The sequence below is a fragment of the Antechinus flavipes genome, chromosome 2 (genome assembly GCF_016432865.1).
Source record: "Antechinus flavipes isolate AdamAnt ecotype Samford, QLD, Australia chromosome 2, AdamAnt_v2, whole genome shotgun sequence".
NCBI lineage: Eukaryota > Metazoa > Chordata > Mammalia > Dasyuromorphia > Dasyuridae > Antechinus > Antechinus flavipes.
The window spans coordinates 280,128,956-280,153,427 of NC_067399.1; the positions used below are offsets into that span (position 1 = coordinate 280,128,956).

At 35.0% G+C, this 24,472-nt stretch overlaps 1 protein-coding gene across 4 annotated transcripts in view; it reads right to left on the bottom strand.

The window, feature by feature from the left end:
• NPAS3 (neuronal PAS domain protein 3) overlaps positions 1–24,472 on the bottom strand; it is a 1,088,750-nt gene that overhangs the window by 319,615 nt on the left and 744,663 nt on the right. For all 4 annotated transcript variants that reach the window (XM_051977274.1, XM_051977273.1, XM_051977276.1 and 1 more), the window contains one exon: positions 4,233–4,322. In XM_051977274.1, coding sequence (XP_051833234.1) covers positions 4,233–4,322 — 90 coding nt within the window. The remainder of the gene's footprint in view (positions 1–4,232; positions 4,323–24,472) is intronic.

The following is a 24,472-nucleotide window of genomic DNA, read 5'->3' on the forward strand; positions in this document are numbered from 1 at the left end:
TTTGTCTTTGAGAATGGTCTACCAGAAAGCCAGATCATGTCTCCCAGGGAAAACAATAGAGTTTATGATCTTGATGAGATTGTTTGCAATAAATAATGGTGATTCATTTAACCATTCTTGTTTCTCACATAAAAGACAGCACTGATGAAGGCAAACTCAGCCCATTTTCATCTAATTCTTAGCCACCTGCAGAGAGGTAGCTGTGCAATGGTACTGTTGTCATTACTTTGTCAGGGGAACACTGAGTAGAAGTTCTGCTTCTTACCTCCTATGAAAGCTTGGACAAATCGCTTTTTTAAACTAATATGCAACCTCTTGTGCTTTGCTGGTTCCCTTTATTCTTTTGAGGGAATTTCATAAAAAATGATTATTACTTACACTTGAAGTTGAGCTGAATCCAGTTGTTCCCTTTTCTTTCTCTTTTACTTTGTCCTGATTTTCCTAGTTGTCTCTAGTTAAGGTGATTACCTTGATATTGCTGTGTAATAGCTATAGATGGCACAAGAGGGTGTAGCACTTGGGACAAAATAATTTAATCCCTATGAATACTAGTTAAAATTGATATTTGGGAATTTTTTACATCAAGACTTGTGCTGTGTGACTGCCCACAATTACAGAAAGTATACTTATTCTTAATCTGCAATCTACTTCTTAGAAATTAGTTTAAATATATAACTATAAATTGATCTGGATATATATATATATATATATATATATATATATTTATTTATGTGTGTGTGTGTGTACGAATACATACACATACACAACATGTCATTTGCATACATTATATATAAATGCACATTTATTCATATTCTATGTATATGTATTATATATTTATACATTTATATCAATTACAATGTCAAAAGTGGGTTCAGGTATCATCAGAGTCAATTTCATTGACATCATCATAGCGGGACCAGCTCTGGGAACACTTTAACGAAAATGACTGTCATGCACATTTCTTAGACATCAGCAGCTGTTGCTCTGGCCCAACAGAGTGTAAAAGAGAAAAACTGATTTGGCAGCCTTTGCAGTAATGTAACAAAGCATGACTCAATGGATCGTTTCCCCATCCTTTCCTAGGCATATGGATTTTAAAAACCTGTATACCTCTAAACACTTCAGAAAAAATAAGAAATTAAGAAAAGATAAAACTGGTGCTTTAAAATGATAGCCACAATAACATATAACAACTTGCCAATCTGTCCTATTATTCTCCAGAATCTATGTAGGATCTGTCTTCAACATCTGAATATGCCTCTTTAACAGCATTATTTACAAAGGAAAGGACTGGTGGAAGGAGATATCTTTCTTGCTCATATCTGACAATCCTTATTGGTTGCATGTCAGTGCCAGGAATTCAACAGCATATCATCTCTTACTCTTCTAATAATTTTCAAAAAATTATATTGATGAAAATGGAATTAAAGAGGGATTGCTTAAGCATTTGGGATGATTTGTCAAAAAAAAAAAAAAAAAGAGCATATGCTTTATAAAGCCTAACTGGGATCTGCTGGAGCATCATTTCCTTTAATTTCATTTCACTGATGAACCCCTAAGAGCCCTGAAGTGGTCACTGAAAAAGATAGGAGGGCTATCCCTCAATTACTTACTTAGGATTCTAATTTTTCTCCAAGCTTTTATTTTATTATAGTCAAATAGCTAACATTTACATAGTGCTTTAAGATTAACAAGGTACTTTACATACATTACTTAAATCGATCTATCACCAAATCTTTGTTTAGGATTCCCCCCTCCCAGCCCTGAGCATTAGTGTCTGAGATTTAACATATTCATCTAATATTCATATGACCTCAATCTTCTCTTTGATTTTTGTGCCCCACATACCTTGATGATCATATATGAAAGAAGCCCCAGAAGGTAGTATAAGACCTTTTTGCTGCTTTGCATTTCCCTATTCTATTCAATCAATGCTGCCTAATAAAGACTTGTATATTCTCTACCTCTTGTCTTTACCTGTTCATTTGACAGTTTCCGTCAAGGAGGCTCAAACAGATGCCACAGTGTATACTCAGTCCATATTTTACTGGATACTCATCTACTTTAAGGAGCAATATCCAGAAACATGTTTTGTCTAAAGATTAGAATTGCCTGTATAGGAGATGCCAAATACTGTAATGTGTCCACAGAACTATTTTATTTAGCAGAAGTCTCAACAATTTGACACAGATTTAGGGTAAATATAGATCTGATGACTATAGTTGAATAGTAGTGGAATAAAATGCTTTTAAGGAGAAACTAGCACAGGGTTAAAGCCAAATTTTTCTTGAACAGATGATATTTCAGATGGCCACACTATTCCAGATGCACCAATTTCCTTGAAAATCCAATCCATATATGTGCATATGCTGTGCTGGCAGGAGGACTGCCTGAAATGGCCAAAACCCAAGAGCTAATATTCTTTTGGCCAGAATAATGCAATTATTATTTTCCTAGCTATCAGTCTAAGCATACAGAGCCATCTGTTATGCAAAGCAAACATACACATCTCAATTACAGAAAATGCAGTTGCCTTGACAGAATTTGGATTACACCACTAACCAGGGCTGTAAAATTTGTTTTAAGCGACTGTATAATGGATGCCTTTCAGGAGCTCCATAATTAGCATTTACCTGCTTAAGCTAATTATTCATCCTTCTTCTTTACTGGCTTATTAAACTTTGTTGGATACTATGCATAAAACAGATTAATACAAGCGTAATATAATCATAAACACCCCAGTTCTGGAGCTTGACAGGGTTAGCAAGATGGTGGCGCACCAGTTTCAAAATCGGAGAGCCCTGATACGGAGTCCCAAACAGATTAGGGCAAGGATTAAAGCCTATTACCAAACTAGGGGCTTTAATGAGATACAAGAATACTAATATTGAGTTAACAATAGCTCAGTTTCTATTTCTATCAGTTGGCTTGCTAAATCCTGAAGAAAATATCATCGCTTGTGCAGGATACAGTCAGGAGTTAAAAAGACCCTCATTCTGATTTTTAGCAGATCACAAGCTTCCCTCCTCCCACCCAGATAGCAAATATCCTTCTTCATTATTCTGGTATGTCTTTCTTGATTTATCCATTACACAGCAAATTCCCTGGCAACCAAGAGGCTCCAACGGTGCTGGCAACCTCCGTAAAAAAGTGCCAACTTTCAGGAGCAATGAGCCTGGAGAGGGCCACTGTTAAGAAGAGAAACCCATCTTATCCCCATCTCTCTTTCTCCACAGGGCAAAGGGGTTAGAAGGAGATGATCCGACTTGGCAGGTCCTTACACAAACCTGTATGCATGTGTGCGAGTGTTTGCACATACACATACCCTCTGCCCCTTTGGCTGGGACTCCACAGTATCAAACATCAAAATGAAAAGGGCCAAATTCACCAGTCACCCTGACACTTTTAGATATGCAGATGTTTGGCATTGCAATAGATAAAACATTCAGATAATTAGCTTAATTTTCCACTTTTTTTTTGGTGAGGACATTTTGGCATTCTGTTGACACAGCCTGAATTCCTCACTTAAATCATTGTAAATTTCAGCTTTTTCATGATAAAAGATGAAGAAGCAATGTACAGGGGCTTTCCCCTTCCCCCTCCCCACTGCTGCCCTGCCCCCACTATTTCCTTTCTTTTATCCTCTGACAAACATGTGTTAGTAATTAAATGGCAAAATCAAAATAAATAACTATCTTATTTTATCAAATTGTCTTTCAGCATTAAGGAACATTTGCAAAGGCAGCAAAATATGTCCTTGCTGAAACCCTCCCCACAACACATTTTAATGGTCTCTTTCAGCATTTCTTGACTCCAAATGACTCTCTGTCATTGTGTCAGCTCCCAAGATAATGCAGGGTACTCCATAAACATCCAGTAATAGGACACAAGGGAAGCACTATTAGTGTGTCCCTCTCCTACTGGGCACAGAGGTTTCAAAGTTCAAAACAACTGAGGGAAGAAACTCCATTTGTTCTCAATAAATTAATAATGATTCTTTGGGGTGGGGGGGAGCACACGGGGGAAAGTTTTCAAGCCCAAGTTTATTTCAGAACAGTTAATCCTGTTCACCCGAGCTTCGCAATGAGCGCGCAGGAAGAGATGGGAGATACCATTAAATAATACATTTGATAATTCATGCAAAGCAGAATATTCCTTGAAGAATGGAAAAAAGCGTAAGAGTGAAGTCATTCACACAATCACCTTTCAGAATCCATTTTTGTTTTACTTACTTGGGAGAGGCCTAGGTAGATGGAGACAGTTTCTGAAATGTACAAAAATTTTCCTTCTTGATTTAGTGCAAATACAAATCCATCCAGGGACTGCAGAAGGAAGAAGAAAGAAAGAAAAAAAAAAGGCAGGTATGAATTGACTGATAAATAGAAAAGATACTGCTGATATTTAGCAAAGGGTCATTTTGGTTACAGACAAGGACAAAAGCATCACACTTTCATTTCAGAGCATTGCTTTCTTTGCTCAGCTTATTCCTACCTGATATCCTCTCACACATCTTTTTTTTTCTTCTTTTTTTTCTTTTCTTTTCTTTTCTTTTCTTTTTTTTTTTTTTTTTTGTGGCATTGCATGGAATGCAAAGCAATAAAATGGCTGAATTTACTGTAAAAATCCTTTATTGGGGGTGGGAGGGATTCCTTACATCTCTGGCATGCTGATCATGAGATAATTCACAATGTATAAAAATGAGAAATTCCAGATGCTATGAAATACTTCCCCTGCATTTTGGAATTTAATTGTTATTCAGACGAAAATAGTCAAACTCTGTTAGCCAACTTTAAGAGGAATGGAAATTATAATAAGGGGTGGCTTGAATAAGAGAGAAAAAAGAAAATCATTAAAGAAAGGATGACTATATTCAAAGAAAGTCAGATGTCCACTTGAGTCACTTTGCATATCAATAAATTGTTAATTAATAGAGGATTATATGTCATTTTTTCCATCTTTCTTTCTTTGGTATAATAACTAACAAACCAAGTCGATAGATTAGGGAGTGAATATGCTGATGGGTGGCACCATTACAGTTTTATTTTTTAATACAAAAGTGTACATTAAGGTTGAGATCCAGTATTCATTATGACTCCTTAAATGATGATGGGGATGGGAATGGGAGTTGGGGGAGGGCTGGAGTGGGGGAAGGGTGAGACACCACACATTAATCCATAAGTCCTCAAACCTCACTGCAGTTTCCAAATGAAGGGCTGCATTTTCAATTTGATGAATGGTGTAAATCACTGTGGACTCAGATGGGAATATACCACTAAAATTGAGAATAAACTTGCTTTAAATTCTTGCATTGCAAGTATGGGTATTTTATGTGCTGAATTACTTCCATACTCCTCATTTTGTGCTATTTCTTTAATAAAAGGTTAACAGAGAGGTGAACATGCTTTCCTTTGCCATGGGAAAAATAATTATGAAATTATAAAAATTGGTAATATCGATAGAGGTTGTGAATCTGAAAATATTTGGAGTACCACATTGGCCAGGAATCACATGGAAACTCACATCTAGTGAGATCAAAGGGAATTTTTTTTAGTAAAGGGAAGATGACAGAAGTATATGCAAAATCAGAAAGAAATACACTCTTTGCCAAATCCCTGTCATAATTTTAGCCTCTTTAAAATATTGAATGGTATTTTCTGAGCAGTTTTATTGTTTTGCTTCCTCCGCTTCCTGATTAATTTCTGCCCATGCTATTGGTCCCCACCTCTGGTTTACTAGTTGGGATAAACAATTCAAAGTCTGCATTTGGGAGTGAGGAGTAAAAAAAGTTAAGATACATGAAGAACAATTACTTGGCAAATGGGGTCCATTTAAAAACATAGACTCCCTTTATATTTATATTTATAAAATTACAAAATATAAATCTACCTAGAGTTTCCTTGTTAAACATTTGTACTGTTGAAACAGCTCATGACTTATTAGAAAAATCATTTTTTTTCAAAATGACTAGCATGTGGGAAACATTGGAAAAATTGCAATCAGAGGACCTGTGTTCAAAATCATCCTCTATTGATTACTCTTTTGAGCAGATTGATTAATTTCCCTAGGCTTCAGTTTCCTTATCTACAAGATGAGGATGTTGGACTAAATGGCTTTTGGGATATCTTTCAGTCCTGGATCTATGACACTATGATTCTATATCAATTATAATATTAGTAATAGGAGTTAAATCCAGGACACGATTATGAGATAATCCATATGTATTCATATTCCTAAGGGCCAAGTGAAGAAGTCCTGGCTTTCTTATATTAAAAAAGATATGCTATAGGAGGCTTGGATACCAGAGACAGTTAAAGAAATTTCAAGAAGGAAAACATTTGAACCTATTAAAAGCAAAACCATTTAAAAACTGGCCAGCTTTGTTTTTAGTAGCAAACAAGCAAACAACAACAATAACAACAAAGCAGGCTTATACACGGCTTCTAATTTTCTGGGAAGATTTTAGTGAAGCTCTGCCCACATTGCACAAAAACATTCCATCATCTAAGTAACAAAAAAAATCTACCAATCTGTTTGAAAACATGGGTCACAGATTGTTCAGATATTGCATAGACTGCTTGACTGAATTTTTTCCCATTTTTAAATGAAACTTTTTTGTTACTGTTTATTCATTTCAGTCATGGCTGATTCTTTACAACCAGATTTGGGATTTTCTTGGCAAAGATACTGAAGTGGTTTGCCATTTCCTTTGCTAGCTCATTTTATAGATGAGGAAACTGAGGTAAACAGAATTAAATGACTTGCCTAGAGTCACACAAATGGCATATTAGAGACAAGAGGCATCTTGGATTGAAACTCAAGTCTGAGTACCTTCAAAGTAATAATGATAAAAATCACAACCATTAAATTATGCACCTACTTGTAATAAAAAGTTAGTATTTACATAAAAGCTTTAAGATGTACAATGTACATTACAAATATTTCATATTTCTGATTTTCACAACGACCCTAGGAGGGAAGTATTATTATTATTATCTCCATTTTACAGTTAAGGAAACAGAGGCTAATAGAGCTTAAGGACTTGCCCAGAGTCACATAGCTAGTATCTGAAGTAAGATCCAAAATTGGATCTTCCTGTTTCTGGATCCAGTATACCAATCACTGTGCTACTTAGCTTAATAATAGTTCTAGAGGAAGAATTAATAGGCTCATGAATTTAGAGGAAGAAGCAATCTTAGGAATCTAGTCTGATTCCTTCATTTTACAGCTGAGCTGTAGCTTGGAGTGATTTGTCTCAAATTATACTGGTAGTAAGTAGCAGAGCCAACATTTGAACTCAGTCCCTCAGACTTTGGATGCTGTTGCACTGAGCCAAGCTGCTCACATTGCCATAGTTTTTCTCAATTTTGGAAATAAGCATGACTATAATTATCATCACCCCCATTCCCTCCCCCCATGCCAGTTTTTTTTGGGGGGAGGAGCATAACATGTTAGGTAGATCTTAGGAGAAGTTCCAGAATGTCTTCAAAGCTGGGTGGAATTTGGATGTCTCTGATCTCAAGAGGGTAGGTGGGGGAAAAATATTTTCATCAGTTAGACTCAGGAACCAAATGTGATTAATCTGAACGTTCTGTGGCATTAATTTTTTTTTTTTGATTTGAGAAAGCCATTATGTACTGTGCTGTTTCAATCACTGCAGGCTACTTTTTAATTTTTTTTTAAACTGCCCACTGTTTTCAACAGGCGCCAATTAAGATTCTGAGGTCAAAGGGTTAATTACATCTTCTTACCCACTATGTAGAATTTTCTGATTATTAACCAAGGTTGGATTAAGATGAAAAAGAACCAACACAAATGTTAATGCTTGTCCCTCCTCCAGAAGATTTATTATAATACCACGCTGAAATCTATATGCTTTCCTCAAAGAGGTTGGAGAACAAAAAATCTTAGCAGAAACTGTAAAATGGACATTTTAAAGGCATATGGTGTCTGATTTATCAAAACAGTATTCTTATTACTAAAAAAGTCTTAAGCTATTCAGAGAGGACTATTAGATATCCTTTGTCACATCCTAGTAAGAGTATATGGTATCCACTCTGGAAATGAGGTTGAGATGTAGACATCATTGGCTATAAGACCTCTGGATAATAAAGCCAGTAATTATAATTTTTATCCCTTGACATCACTGTAACATACAAAATGTAAGGCAATATTTCTTAACTTCCCTGCTCCCCCCTCCAAAAAGCTGAGTTCTTCTTACCATATCTGTTAGATTAGGAGTTATTTTCTCAAAGTATATGAGAGTTATTGTACCATTATGATTAAAAGTATACTGACATCCAAGGCATTGCTTAATGCATTGTGCTAAATGGTTTATATTTGTTGAGGTTTTGACCCAGCTATTTTTGCATATTCCTTACAGCTAAATTTCACACACTGAAATTTTATTCTGGTGCCTATAAAGGGGGAAGGATCCCCATCGATTGAACAGCTCCCGAAATCTCCTAATTCTTTCTAGTGTATTCCAATGCAGAGCGGGGGGAAAATCCTGTTTCTGTGACCTAACTCCAGTTAGAGTGAAGAATTACCAGTAGGCTAGGTTATTTTAATGACAGATTATTTTAAACTAAGCCTTCACCATCTGTTCCACCCCCTAATTATGAATGCAAAAAGAACATATTTCACAATTACATCAGTAAAAAGTAAGATATACGTGATTTAAATGCATGCATGTGTTCTTTGTCCAATGCACCATGCATCTGTGATGTTCTTCTTATAATTTAGCCTCATAGTTGTCAGGGATTGGGAGGGAGGGGGAGGGGATGCCCATCCATGATAAAGTAGATTCACTGATATACTCAACTTTTTCCCTGGCAAACACATCTTCTTAATTAGAGTTTTTCACTGTTACGACATAATGATATTATGACAAGAGCTGAGCATTAATTTGAGGATGGTGTCTATCATCCAGCAGATATGGAGCATTAGGTAACTGTTACAACGGTTTTTACTATCATTAAGGCAAGACAGTATGGTGCAGTGGATAGAGGCCCCTGCCATGGAGCCAGGAAGACAGGGGTTCAAACCCTGCCTTGGGCACATACCACAGCTGTGTGGCCCTGGACCTATCACTTAGTGTTTCTAGGAAACTCTTTATAGCTAGAAATTATAGAGAAAATGTCCATCTGTATCAGAAGAAGGAAATTACGTATTGGGAGTTCCTCCATGCTGATGAAATCAGAAGTCCAGAACAACAACAAAAATAAAAAGAGGTAGGTATGATCCAAAGATGGCCAACTAGGTGGATAGAGAGTCAGGAAAACTCATCTTCATGAATTCAAATTCAGCCTCAGACACCAATGATGTGACCCTGGGCAAGTCACTTATCCCTGTTTGCCTCAGTTTCTTCATCGGCAAAATAAACTGGAGAAGGAAATGACAAACCGTTCCAGTATCTTTGCCAAGAAAACTGCAAATGGGGTCATGAAGTTGGATATGATTGCATATGACTGAACAAACAACAACATGATATAAAAATCCTTCTAGCCAGCTGAGCAAAAGATTGTTATCAGAAATTGGCTCTCCTCAACAATGTGATGATTCAAGGCAATCCCAATAGATTTGGGATGGAAAATGTCATCCACATTCAGAGAGAGAACTATGGAGACTGAATGTGGATTGAAGCATCGCGTTTTCATTTTTTGTTTTTTTCTTTCTCATGTTTTTTTCTCCTTTTTGGTCTGATTTTTTCTTGTACAACATGACAAATATGGAAATATGTTTAAAAGAATTGCACATATTTAATCCAGATCAGATTACTTGCTATTTTGTGAGGTAAAGGAGGAAGGGAGAAAAATTTGGAACACAAAGTCTTACAAAAACGAATGTTGAAAACTATCTTTACATGTATTTGAAAAATAAAATACTATTGAAAAGTTTTTGAAAAGACTGTCATCAGAAATGTGTAACAATTCTACGAATAGTTCCCTTGGGTTTTATAACACAGGTAGAAGAGTCTGGGAATTAGGGAAAGGAATAAGCATTTATTAAATATTTACTGTATGAAAAAACTTCTCAATCATTTCATTTGATCCTCAAAATAGTATGGGGAGATATGTTCTATTATGATCTCCATTTTTACAATTGATGAGATTAGGGCACTCAGAGATTAAGCAATTTTCTAAGCTTGAATTTGAACTCAGGTTTTCCTGATTCAGGACCTGTGCTCTATCCACTGTGTCTCATAGCTGCTTCTAACCTAAGTCTGACAGACACAAAACATAACTGGCCTGTATGTGTGGCAAATACATCACGGAGATATTCATTTTATGGCACCATTTCACCAATAGATAAAAGAGTTGAGGCTAGGGACAGAAGTTCATGGGTTTCAAAAGGATGAAATACAGCAATCCTTTGAGAGACCCTATCGAAGTACCATACGCATCCTACCTATAGTTTTTAGGATGTGATTCTGGGCTGTTAATAATACAAGTCTACATTCCTGGCAACTTCGAGGAGATGTTGATCTTCACAAGGAGCTAGGGACTGGGCTCCAAATGTTTGGCTTGGAGTTGGGGTTCCCAAATCATGCTTTTGTGGTCTGGGATTTATCAGTTAAATAATGTGTAAAAACAAAAGCTACATTTATGGAAATAAGAATCCAAAAAGACTGTTTTCCCCCCTCAGTGTAGGTGAAGCTGACATCAAAAAGGTTTGGACTTTTATTTAACTCTTAAAGAATCTTTTAAAAGCATCCTATGTCACTTTCCTTCCCTGCCTGATGAGCTAAAATTACAAAGGATAGTATTTTCATATTTTAATGCATAAGCAGCTACTAAAAATGTTGACCAAATTTAAGTTTCTATGAAACACACCCTGCCTAATCACGTAATCAAATGGCCCTGACTTGGATTCACAAATCCTACTTTCCCATTAATAAAGAATGACTATTCTCATTATAAGCCTAAACTAGAGAATTATAATAATCTCAAGTCATCTTTCACTGTTTCAAAATAAACAAAAAACAATGGAATGCCAATTAACTTGTGGCAAAAACAGGAAAGCAGAGATAGAGATGCATTCTATTCTTGAATAAAGTGCTTTAAATGGTAATGATGATGGTGAGGTGGTGAAATGTGAAAATAGGAATAAACCAAACCAAATTAAGATGCCTGCTTTCTGAGCAAGAAACTCTGGATGTGCTTTTTATTCATTAAAATTACATGTTTCAGGAACTGTGTACCTAAGTGTTCATCTTTCTTCTCTGAGATGCTAGTTCAACAGAGTCTTAAGAGAAGTGTATCTTCTGGCTTTAGAATCAAACCAAATGGACAACAGATTTCACTATAAAGACACTTTAGACCAGGTGGCTCAATCATACATTGCTCAATCAGGATTGTGGAATTTCTCCCATTTGGGCATTTGATCAAGGGTATACAAATGAATATTGCTTCAGATAGCATATATTCTAATTTTGCTTAGCATAAAATAGAGGAACAAAAGCTTAATTCAGTTGACTAGACCACAGGCTATTATGTGGACATGTACCATCATTAAGGGCCAATTAAGTACTTTTAATTGGATGTTCGACTCTATGTGACTCCATATGGGATTTTCTTGGCAGAGATTATGTACTGATTTGCCATTTCCTTCTCTATGTTATTTACAGATGAGGAAACTGAGACAAGCCAGGATAGTGACTTTCTTTCAAAACTGGGTCGTCCAATATGTCTTTGAAAACACATTGTACATTCTCTCCTATATATGCCTTACATTACAAGCATTCTTACTAGTCCCTGTACAAAATATTCCATATCTCATTTCCATCCATGCCTTAAATGTACTCTCTCATTCCTTTTGTCTTGTAAACTATTTAACTTTTTTCAGGGTCTAGTTTGAGGGCTATCACCTACACGAGGTCCATTTATGAGTTTATTCCTCATTCCCCTTCCCCTCCCAAGAAAATTACTATTTACTTTCTACATATTTTGCATGTACTTATCCATGTCCACGTCATAGACATATCCATGTCCATATTTTCTCCTCCAAGTAGAATGTAAGTTCTTTGAGGGCAAGGACCTCTAAAATTTTTGTCTTAAATTTTCAATATTTAGAATAGTGCCTCCCATATAGTAAAAATGTTTATTGAATTGAAGTGATTTGTATTAATTGTTTATCCCCTATTCTTTTATCTTTAGTCCCCTCACCTCTGAGTTTTCTATCAAGTGGAGACATCAAAGACAGCAACTCTATATTTTTAGTTTATAATGATTCTCAGCCATGTTTTCTGGCTAGCTTTCATTGTCTTTTAAGCTATTTGCAGAGAACAAAAATTCACCACCCAGAGAAGAAAATAAGAAAAGGATCTCTATTTGCCTGTTTGGATAAAGATTCTCTCTAGGTTATAAACGCCTTTAAAGAATGAGTTATTTTTGGTGTTTGCTACAAAATATCTGCTATAGGGCCTACTGTCCTCAGATTTTGATATCCTAACTTCTGTTATGAGAAAAAAATTAAAATTAAATGAGACATTTGGAATTACAAAATCACTAAAATAGGTAATTAATAATTAATTTCGATAAAACTTAAAGCCTGGAGGTTAAGAAATCTTTAGGCTGGGATGAAATAGTTGTTAGATGGCCGCACCTGCCTACAAAATGAGATACAGCAGCTCCATTGGATTTTTTTCAACTGTCTAAAGGAGGAGAAAGGATCTAAGCTAGCCTATTTGTATAAAGACTCAGTCTAGAGAAGTTAGAGAGAACTTTGCTACAGGGAAGATCTAGGAGTTTACAAATAGGAAATATTTTATGCTCTATGGGGTGATGCTATAATAGCAGAAGATAAGAAGGTAATTCTAGAATTCTGGACAAAATGGTAAGGGAGGACTGTAACTCTCTTCCGGCATAACCTTGCTGCTACATGACTAAGCCACAGGATCCACTAGCACCTTGATCTGTCATCTTTGCCCAGTAATTCCAGTTTAATCAATCCGGGGATTTTTTATCCAGAAAAATATTTATAATAATGTAATGGAAATCAGTAAAGAAATACAAATACAATGCTTTGTAGAAATTTACTTTATAGTGAATTTAGTGGCCAACCAATATTGAATAATATGAAGGATATTTGTATTTTTTGATAATGGCAGAGATGATGCTGAGGGAAAGGATAAATGAACCATGATGAAGTACATTAATGTTTAAGAATGGGTAGCTCTCTCTCTTTCTCTCTCTCTTTTTCTTTCTCTCTCTACCTTTGTCTCTCTGTCTCTGTCTCTCTGTGTGTCTCTCTGTGTCTGTCTTTCTCAGTCTGTGTGTCTTTCACTGCTCTATCCCCATCTGTTTCTCTGTCTTTTCGTCTTTCTCTGTCTCTATTTCTGTCCTTCTGTCTCTCTGTATTTCTCTCTGCTATCTGTCTCCCTCTTTAAGGTTGTCTTTCTATTTTAGGCAGTTTGGTGGTACAGTGGATAGAGTGTCCGCCCTGGAGTGAGGAGAACTTGAGTTCACATCAGTCTCAGACACTAACTGTGTGACCTTGGGCAAGTCACGTAACCTTGCTTTCTTCAGTTTCCTCATCTGTAAAATGAGTTGGCAAAGGAAATGGCAAAACCCTCTAGTATCTTTGCTAAGAAAATCCCAAATGGAATCACTAAAAGTTGGTTAAAAGTAAACAACAACTTATCTTACCCAGTCTAGAAGTATAGCAGCTATTCAGGACTTGACCTTAACACGGAAATCTTTATTTGTTCTTTTTTTTTCCACACGAAGTCAGTTCACCCTTTTATGGGTAGCTGGGGGCGATTGGTGCTGAACCTAATTAGCTTTACCTCTACTGAAACTCCTATCTCCTAACTCAAGCTTCTACTATTATTCTTTCTGGCAACAAGGACTAAAAGCTTTGCTCATCTATTCCTACAGGTAAAGAGTTTGTGGAATAAAAAGTAACAATGATTCAAGAATCCTTTAATGAATTTAGCAAAGTAAAAAAAACCATTAAAAGATATTAATCTGATGAAGTCACATGTATTTCCATTCTAAAAACTATTAGTATATTTAGAGGAAAATGTTTTCAAAGATCTGTGGTTAGAAGAACCTGAGGTGGTTTAGAACAAATGTGAACAAATGTGGTTTAGAAATTCCAGATCAGAATAATGACTAGGTCAAGAAAAATGTTAACTTTCATTTAAAGAAATGATTATGATGCTGTTCTTTATTCTCTTGTTTCATCTATCATTTCCCTAGTTAATTACTAATTTTCCTAAATCCATATGAAGCTATAAGTAACATATCTATAATAGAAAATAACATTTAATTCCAGAAATCAACAAAGCCAGGAATTATTTTTTTGAATTTCTCTCCCAAGTAATTGCTTGGTTCTTTTGTGGTCTATATTTGTAATGTTGATATCTCTATATTGGTTTTTCTATGTATTCCAAGTGCTTTGAGGCTGCCTTGCTTCACTGCCTTAGCTCCAGAGCTGATTCCATACAAAGCAGAGATATACATTTCTATGAAAATCAATTATTCTGATGAAATCTGAGAACTGGTTCTGAATGATTTCTGGATAAACAACTTAGCTTACCGCTAGAGAATACTGCTGTTCCAAAGACCATCTATTTCTTGATTGGATGACAGGACCAGGTGAGAAGACCCCATATAGATAAGTTGCCAATAGAACTCTATTTTAATTCTAGGATTTGAAGGAATGTGAGCTACCACTTTCTTTCAACCTCATTCTTTCCTCCTCTATGATTAATGACTAAATTCTGCAGTAACATATCAACTTTTGGAGGGGGGGATCAGGTCTATACCTGTGATCTCATTGGTAGAGGGAATGAAAGTTTCTTTGCCAATAATAGATTAGCAGCTACTGTATAATTTATGGCCTTAGAGAGCTCTCTTGGAGGGGAGAGAAGGGAACTGAGAGATTAAATAATTTAGTTGGGATCCAAGTATGTATAAGGGGCAAGATTTGAAACCAAGTTTTCTTGGCTCCAGGGACAGTTTTCCAACCACTGTTCCAAGTTTACCATGCAGTCCACTGACATTAACCCAAATATTGTGCCCTGATGCTGTAAGATAACTTCATTGGAGAAATAGATGATAAATAGTGACCCATCAGGTGAATTATTTTTTTTAACTGTGAAAGAGATATATCCAACAAGAGATAAAATATAAGCTAAATAAATTCTTGAATTTAAAGAATTAACCAGTAGCCCTGTGTCTTATGGGCCTTACTTTAAATTAGAGAAAGACTAAAACTACCTATATAGAGAATTGCAAGTTTTATAAAAGGGAAAAAGCGAGCAGAAGGAGAACTAGGAGTTGGCAATCTCTACTCCTTAACTAAAATTCTTTTTTCTTTATTTTTTAAAAATAGCTCTATTAAGGGAAATCTCCCTACCTTACCCTATTGCCACTTCATTAGCAATAACTCTTGATAGGTAATTTAACCATCCTCCATTACCATTACCAGGTTGGGAATGACCATTTTAAGTTAGAGCTTTACACCATAAGAATATACTGTAAACAAAATTTAAGTAAGATTGAGGATTTCAAATGCTGTTATAATGTAAGTGATAGGAATCCAAGTGATAACTGAAGTGCAAAGAAACATTAAGATCATTTCATTGAATGTAAAATTAGAACTGCTCAGGGTGGTCTGAAGTAGGTAATTTCAACCCCCAAAACTGGAAACTAACATTATATTGGTATATGATTTGGCTGCCCAGAAAGATATGAAGGTAGCAAAGCCTGTTACTGTAGAAGTTTACCTAAGTTCTTTACCTACAATTGTCAATGCTGTAAAATTACCCATGCATATAACTTGTAAATAAAAAGCTATCATTAAAAAAAAGAATATTTGTCCAGCCTTATCATATAGATTAGGATGCTTAATAGTGTTACTTGACTTAAAGAGCAGCAATGATTTCCTACTGAGAAATTTTGCTTTCTTGAAGATCAAGCGATAGTTATTACAAGTATTCTAGTCAATTAAGAAACTGAGGACACAAAAATCTTTGCTCATAAGCAATAATAGTTTCCCCTCTTTTAAACCATATCATGAATTATAAACCTTGGAAAGACTTAGAGCTTAATATAAGTTTTACGAGTTTAAAAAGTGAATGTGACTTTAGGCTGTAATGAGAAGTATAACAAACAGGAATAGAGAGAATGTAGTGTGGTCCCATTGGTCTCTGTCCTGATGAAGTCACCTCTGCAGGAACCTGTTCAGTTCTGTAAACCACATTTTAAGAAAGAATTTGATCAGCTGACATATGCTCAGAGGAGGGCAATCAGGAAGTGAAAACTTTCAAGGTTCTTCCCTATAAGGAATAGCTGAAGAAACTAAGAATGTTAAGTCTATAGTGGAGAAAATTTAGTGGGAATATGCTAGTTTTCTTTAAGGAATTGACAAGTCACTGTCACTTGGAAGTGGGAGTAATCATGTTTTGTTTTGCATCAGAGGATAGAACTAGAAATAAGTGGCCAAATATAATCTTGTGGCCAAATACGAACAAAAGCCCTAACAATAAAAGGTATCAAAAAAGTTGAAAAAGCTGCCTTGGTGAGAGGAAGAAGGGACAGTGTCAATTTCCCTTCAGTAGAGATCTTTAATAGAAGGTGGAAGGGGCTGGAAGCTAGAAGCTTAACCATTTGTCAAGTATTTTGTTTAGAGTATTTTTGTTCAGGTATGAGTCAGATGAAGTAGTTTCTGATGACTTCTTTCAATTCTGAAATTCTATGATTGTGTAAACTCAAGCTATGGTTCTTCCTTCAATGCAATTTAATGAATCTATGAATCAAACACAATACGTTTCTGAATAACCCAAGAGTTTTAGAGAGAATACAGCTTCTTTATCTTATTGTCTATAGAGCAAGGGAAAACCAGAATTCATTGATAGGAGTACACATTACAAAAGTACCAAAATAATCCATGCAATCTGCCATCTTGCTAATGGACACATTAAGAAAAGTTGACTGGTTAGATTTTATGGTATTCAAATTTACAAAACAGTGACCTATTTACATATGCTTTTCTCTCCACCAACCAAAAATAGGATGGATAGAAATGGCTTGAAAACAGTTAAAATTACTTTTGTGTTTCATTTGTGAGTTGTTACTGGAGAAAAACAATACTTGCTGCCATAATTTGCACTGACACCACTCACATTTACCATTGCTACTTTCTTTCCCTCCTAAACAGTATAAGTATGTCATGAACACTCCATTTTACTGGAAATACAGACAATTGCTTCTTGAAGTTATACATTCCAATTTATAAAAATTTATAAAAAACTAAAATGGTAATACACATTACTTCTCTTGTTTAGTTTTTGGTCAGGTTTTCATTAGATCTACTGTCTCACATGTTTTCAGTATTGAGAATAGAGATTAGTGTCTTTTGCCCCATGGAGGGAGTAGCCTTCAGCATAATGTATGTAGAAAAGACAATTGAATTCTTAGCCATATATGTGAATTTATCCCTTCAATGATTAATTTTCAACCAAATGGCTCTTTCCTCTATCTTAGAAAAAAAGGTTTTTCTTTTTAAAATGTCTTATTGATATTTTTTTTTACATCACTCACATTTCCCACTGTACTCCCTCCTTTCCTTTCCTAAAGAGTCATCTATTATAATAAAGCATTTTTTGAATAAGGAAGGAAAATATATCAAGAAAACTAACCAACATGGTAAGAAATATAGCAAAGTTGACAATATATTTAATGTACTAAATTCATGTTCCCTCATTGATTGGGGAGGGGAGGAAGGTGGAAATATTTTCTTACATTAAAAATGAGAATTTTTAAAAATAAAGTAGTTCTTAACTTTTAAGTAGTATTAAATTTTCCTGGAATATTATAAATGGCCTTTATAAAAACATTCCCAGTTTCTTCTCCATATGACAGGCCTCCAAGAAAATAGGCTATTGTGATATTAGATGAAATAAAACCTTAAAGATCTCATTAAAATAGTCGGATATTAATAATAGCTTTTTCTCAGCAGTGTTTCACTTATTTCTTTCCTATTCCTCATTTATCATTCTTCCTCCGCTTTTGCTTTTATCTATCTTATTGTTGGTGGTGTTGTTTTATAAATCAAATCATTCAAAACTCCCTTTAGCCTCTTTCACCAACTTGGCACTTGAACTCATTGGATGGTTCTCCAGAGGCAAACATGTTTTCCAGGGTTCTAGAGAGCAATTCTGAGAGGTTGAGGTTTCTAATAATGCTGCTTGTAGGCCCCCATCTAGTGTGCTGCATTATCAATGAACCATTAGAACTCTCTTAATTTTTAGAAATAGGTATTTAATGAGATATTGCAACATTTTCCAGCCCAGAGGTACACTTTCCTTTTGTACTGTAAGCCAATATTCTCCGCAGCTGATTCCTGATTCTATATCCAACCTTAGACAATAAAACATATCTGATCTGATTTATAAAACTGCATTGTGAACATATAATATCTTCTTCACTTACTGAAGGAACTAATGATCTCCAAGAATTATACATTGATTCTGTTTTAGAATAAAATGTATACAGAAAATATCTGGAATTAGAAAAGATCTTAGCATTCAACAAATCTAATCACCTACCCTACCTCCTAGATCAAGAGATTATAAATTGTTTCTATGATTTACCCAAGTTATATATATGAACTAGAGTCAAAATTTGAACTCATATCTTGACTCAAAATCCTGTGTTCTTTCCATAGCACCATGTCTTAATCAAAGGAAGAATAGAAGGTAATATGTTTCTTCCAACAAGATTTGTTTATCCTAGCATTGACCTCTGCCAACAAGCAGGATTTGTTCTATCTTCTTGCTTGGGGGTAGCTCTTAAGTAATAGGATTAGCTACTTTGATTTTTTATTTAAATGCTTAATAGAATGGAAAATGACTTCCCTAAAGGATTGAGCACCCAAAGACTCAAATTGGCCTTTGACTATCAAGAAATGACTTTTATCTGCAGCAAATTTTAAAACAAGAAGAGTTTTACAAATACAACCCTGTGAACTTTATAATTTCCCATATATCCCCTCTCCTTTCATTCTAAGTGGTTGTGCTTGCTTAAGATGTTTGCTACTCACCCTAGATCTTTACTTTGGCTTTAATCCTTAGCAGAGTTCCTTTAGCATAATGGATCCTAGAATGGCAGGGCAATTGAATGCTTTGAAATATTTGTGAATTTTCACCTTCTATGGCTAATTGGCTACCCAAGGTCCTCTCTCTCAGGAATGGAGAATTAGCATTTTCCTTTCTTTAACTTCATTGTTGTCTTCTTCTTCTTCTTTTTTTTTTTGACATCACCTATAGTTCCCACTGTATCAATTCCTCAGACAGACAGTTATACCTCATAATAAAAACTATCAAAAAGAGAAAGGGAAAAAAAATTCAACAAAAGTAACCAGTATAATGTCTGGTATTATAAATAGTGTTCTACATCCAAGATCCTACACCCCTGCTAAGATCCTGGGATGTCTTCTTATATTGACAATAATTTACTTTTTAAAAAATCCTTGACTTTAAGTAGATTCCCAAAAGTTAGGGAATAGCTGAATAATTTATGGTAGATGAATGTTAAGGAATGTTATTGTTCTATCAGAAACGATCAGCAGAATGATTTCAGAGAATCCTGGAGAGACTTACATGAAGTGATGCTAAGTGAAATGAGTTAAACCAAGAGATCATTGTACACAGCAACAAGATTATGTGTTGATAAACTCTGATGGACATGGCTCTTTTCAACGTTCAGGTGATTCCAATAGACTCATGATGGATAGAGCCATCTGCATCCAGAAAGAGGACTCTGGGGATTGAATGTAGATTACAACATAGTATTTTCACCTTTTTATTGTTGTTTGCTTGCTTTTCTTTTTCTTTCTCATTTTTCCCCTTTTTGTCTAATTTTTCTTGTGCAGCATGATAAATGTTGAAATATGTATAGAAGATTTACACATGTTTAATATATATTGTATTGCTTGCTGTGTGGGAGAAAGGGTAGGTGGAAGAGAGGGAGAAAAATTTGGAACATAAGTTTTTACAAGAATAAATGTTGAAAAATATCTTTGCATATATTTTGAAAATAAAAAGCTATTACAAAAAAAATCCTAGACTTTTAACATTTAACTATTATTGAAACTCCTGAGTCTTTTGCCAATAGACATCACAGGCAGCTTTTGTTTTCAAGGAACTTACATTCTGTAAAGGGAGATAATACACAAATACATGTATGCATATGTATATATCTACATATAAACATACAACTATAGATCATAATAGATTAATAAAATATAAGATGATATAGGGTATTAAAAGCTGGAAGGATCAGCAAAGTCTTCACATAGAAAGTGGTGCTTGGACTGAACTTTGAAGGAAAGGATTTCTAAGATGTAGAGATGAAGAAAAAGTATATGCTGGTCAAAAACGACAGCAAATGGAAAGTGAGAAACATCAGGAAGACCAGTTTTGCCAGACTTCAGAACATGGAATAGAAAGGCAAACTAATGGCCGATTGTAAAATTCAAAGAAAAAAAAAACTAGAGCAAAGTTTGTGACCAGACATATAAAGTTATCATCATCACTATTTGGTTAATGTTTATATTTAAGCAACATATTGAGTCCTATTGGATAGCTCTAAGTTACTCTGCATGTATTGCTCTAAGTTGCTCTTATACTGTTAGGCACAGATCTCCACAGTTCTCATCAGATGAGAAGGTTTAGCTAAAAGATGAATGATTAGCTTTATGAATAAACATAAAAATGTGATGGTGGCTTAGGAAACTCTAAGCTAAAATCCTTCTTACAAGCTATGTGATCATGAACAAATCACTTTTTAAAAAACTTTTTTGAATTTATTTAATATTTCCCCCAATTACATTTTTAATTAAAGCTTTTCGTTTTTAAAATATATACATGGTTAATTTTCAACATTCACCCTTATAAAATCTTGTATTATAAATTTTTCCCTCCCTTTCCACTACCTCCTTCCCTAGATGGCAAGTAATCCAATATATATTAAATATGTACAATTCTTCTATACATATTTCCATAAAAATCATGCTGCACAAGAAAAATCAGATCAAAAAAGTAATGAGAAAGAAAACAAAATGCAAGCAAACAACAACTAAAAGAGTAAAATTGCTATGTTGTGATCCACACTCAGTTCCCATAGTCCTCTCTTTGGGTGCAGATGACTCTCTTCATCACAAAATCATTGGAACTGGCCTGAATCATGTCATCATTGAAGAGAGCCATGTCCATCAGAATTGATCATTTTATAATCTTGCTAATGAACAAATTAACTTTTATGTAACAAATTAGCTTCTCTTTGCCTCACTTTCTTCTGTAAAATGGAATAAGAATACCCACAGCACCTACTTTTTAGAATTTTGTTGAAGGCACTAAACTGGGACAGATGAATTATAAGAGAGAGAAAGTGGTGGGATAGTAGAACCCATTAAAGAAAATAGGTTCTTTACCTGACTTCTATAATAGTAATGTCCTTAGCCTTACTTCATTGAAAAATTAAATTCTAGGCTCCTTTAGAACAGTGTTTGTATCTCATTTACTGCTCTCTCCCTGAAATCCAGCATAATATCTTGAGATATTATGGAAAGAGCTAAACAAATGCTTGTTGACTTGAATTGTTGACCAAGTGGCAATTCTAAGCTATGCGGGACTTGATTCTATCCTAGGAAGATGCACAGAAGCATTATATTAATATGTTACTTATACACAGAGAAATATAAATTATAGAAGGCTGAATCCATGATAGAACAGAACAGACTAAATAAAATCAGTCCTGAGACTCCAGTCTACACTATTTTTGTTAATTTTATTTTTAATCAGTATAGTTAGATAAAATATTTCCCTATGATTTTGACCATATTTAAAGGGATTGAGTGAGAGAAGTAAAGAAGACCCATTATTTTCAGCTCCTTTTTAAAGAGGGTTTGGAGCCTCTGGAGATAGACTGTTAAGCTCTGTATCTAACTTATAAAGTGCTGACCAAGAATATTTCTCGCTTTTTTTTTTTTTTTTTTTTTTTTTTTTTTAAGAACAAGTCTCTTAATCACAATGGTTTAAAAGAGAAAGAAAGAAAGCATACGTGAAAAGAGGTTAGACATGTCCTAATTAGAATACTTAATTGATTTGGGACAAAAAAATTAATCAAATTTAAAAACTGAAAAGCTAGAAAAGAGCTTCACCTTCTGTATATACATAGAAAGTCATCACTGTCACTTGCCCTCTGAAAATATCACCATAATGATAAGCATAAGCTCAGGAGATGTTTCCATGCTACAGAGTATCAGAATACAAAACGACCTTGTTGGGACTTTGAAAAACTTTCAGAAATAAATGGAAAGACAAACAATGTAGGACTTTTTGGCAAGGAAAAAAACCCAATACTACCAATAGTGGCCCATGAAAGTGGACTCAGTTGACATAGGACAGAAAAAGATTGATTTTCTGCAATAAAAAAGTATGCATGGGAACAAATGAAGGATTCAATTTATAAATTGAATTATGAAGGAGTTGGGTTCCTAAAGATTTCTTTGGATTTAAAAATCATATTTTCCTACAACAATATCTATATTTTGATCTATTTTCCCTCTGAAAATTCTCCCCTTCAAATTTTTCTTTTCCCTAAGACCTTAATATTATAGTTTGGTAAGGATGAGGTTAGGGTAAAGAAAGTGATGGATGCAAAAAGAAAGACTGTGAAACATGAAAGGATTATCAGTACCAGAAGTGCAAACTTTGTTCCTTCCTACATTTGTGTGCTGAAGAGAAGTTGGTGCTCTCCTTATAACCAATGCTGGCAGCTAATGTTTCCCTGACCCCCTAATTCCATTATACTCTCTTCCATACTGTGCTAACATCTTTCAAAGTAGAATAATAATTCTTCTGAAAAAGATGGCGGTGGGATGATCCTGTTCTTGTTACTATAGCAGTTTTGTGGTTACATATGTGTATGTATGTGGGGAGGTCAGAGAAAGAGACCAAATGACCTATCATTTCAGAATTCTAGATTGCATATTGATTGTCTGGATAGTAGGATAAATCTTTAAAGAGCTATCAGCCAACTGAGTAGAAATCTGAAGTACAAAACAAACAAATAAATAAAAACTGACTTTATCTTAACATCAAACAAAAGATTTAAATAAACACTTCAGGGTGAACCTCAAATGTGTAGCAGCTGCAGAAGATAATGCTTGAAAAAGATCCCTAAAGATAATGCTGTCTCAGTAAGATTTTTTCTTATGTTATTATTAAAAAAATGCAATTAAGCCATAAGAAACAATGTTAATATATACTAGAAACAGTAGACAGATATATACATTCTCATAGACATTCATTTGTCTGACAGGCTGGAAACTATTGCAAATCTAACAAATCCATAGAGGTAGGTTGGGAAGATACTCATACATCACTCAAAGGAGGATTAGAAATAACTTCTGCCATGGCAGTTATTACTTGTTATGTGATAATCCTAGGTGATCCTTTTAGACAGCTTTTTTTTTTTTTAAAGAAAAGCAACTTAATATAGGCAATATTATATTCCTTCTCTCAATCAGTGTAGTAATATATAAATATCCCCATATTAAAGATGGCAATACTGAGACACAGAAATTGACTTGCATTGTATCAAGCATGCAGTCCTATGTCTGAGCCAGCAGGAGAATGTCAGTCCCTTTATGCAACATGCACATGCATCCCCAGTGTGAGTCGCAGGAATTTATACCCTATATACAGTGATGAGATGGTTCAGATATCTTAATTATCCAACTACTTTAGAATCAGCTCCCTATCCCACACCCAGACTATCACAGCGTAAACTGGGTCTTGCCAATATTACAGCTTTAAGCAGCATTTACTCTTGTTGAACACAGCAGGTGGCAAAATGATTTAGCATCACAAGCAAATACATATGCTTGCTTGGGCCCAAATTCGAGAACAGATAAACCTCTTTTCTGGCCCATGGTTTAATGGACTAGAAATGTGCTAAAAGGCACCTAAATCATTGCATATGAACTAGCTGTTCCTTCCTTTGTTGCACAAGTGAACTTTTTTTTTTTTTAAATCATACACTGACTGCATTTAAAACAGCTGATCATAGGTTATACTCTTCCCCCACCCTGTATTATTACCTTACTCCCCTGGCCACCTAACCCTACCACATCCAAATTAGCTCTTACAATATTTCTTTTCTTCTTTGGGAAAGGTATTGCCTCCATTTCAGGCACAGAATCCATGGTTGGTGGGACTTCAGCACCACAGAGGTAAAGAGGAACTTTGGAAAATCAACTGAATGGGAGAAGATATTAAGCAAGAGGTTACTAAAAAGATGCTGCCCTAGACAGTCACAAGAAGTGCCGACTGATCATTCTTCTTCATAAACACCATTCTTTATTCCTGGTTCCCTTAGCTTGACAGTGTCTCCCTCTCCCATTCCTCCCCCTCCTATCATTTCCCCCAAAAGATACACACATCATTTTGCTTTTAGTA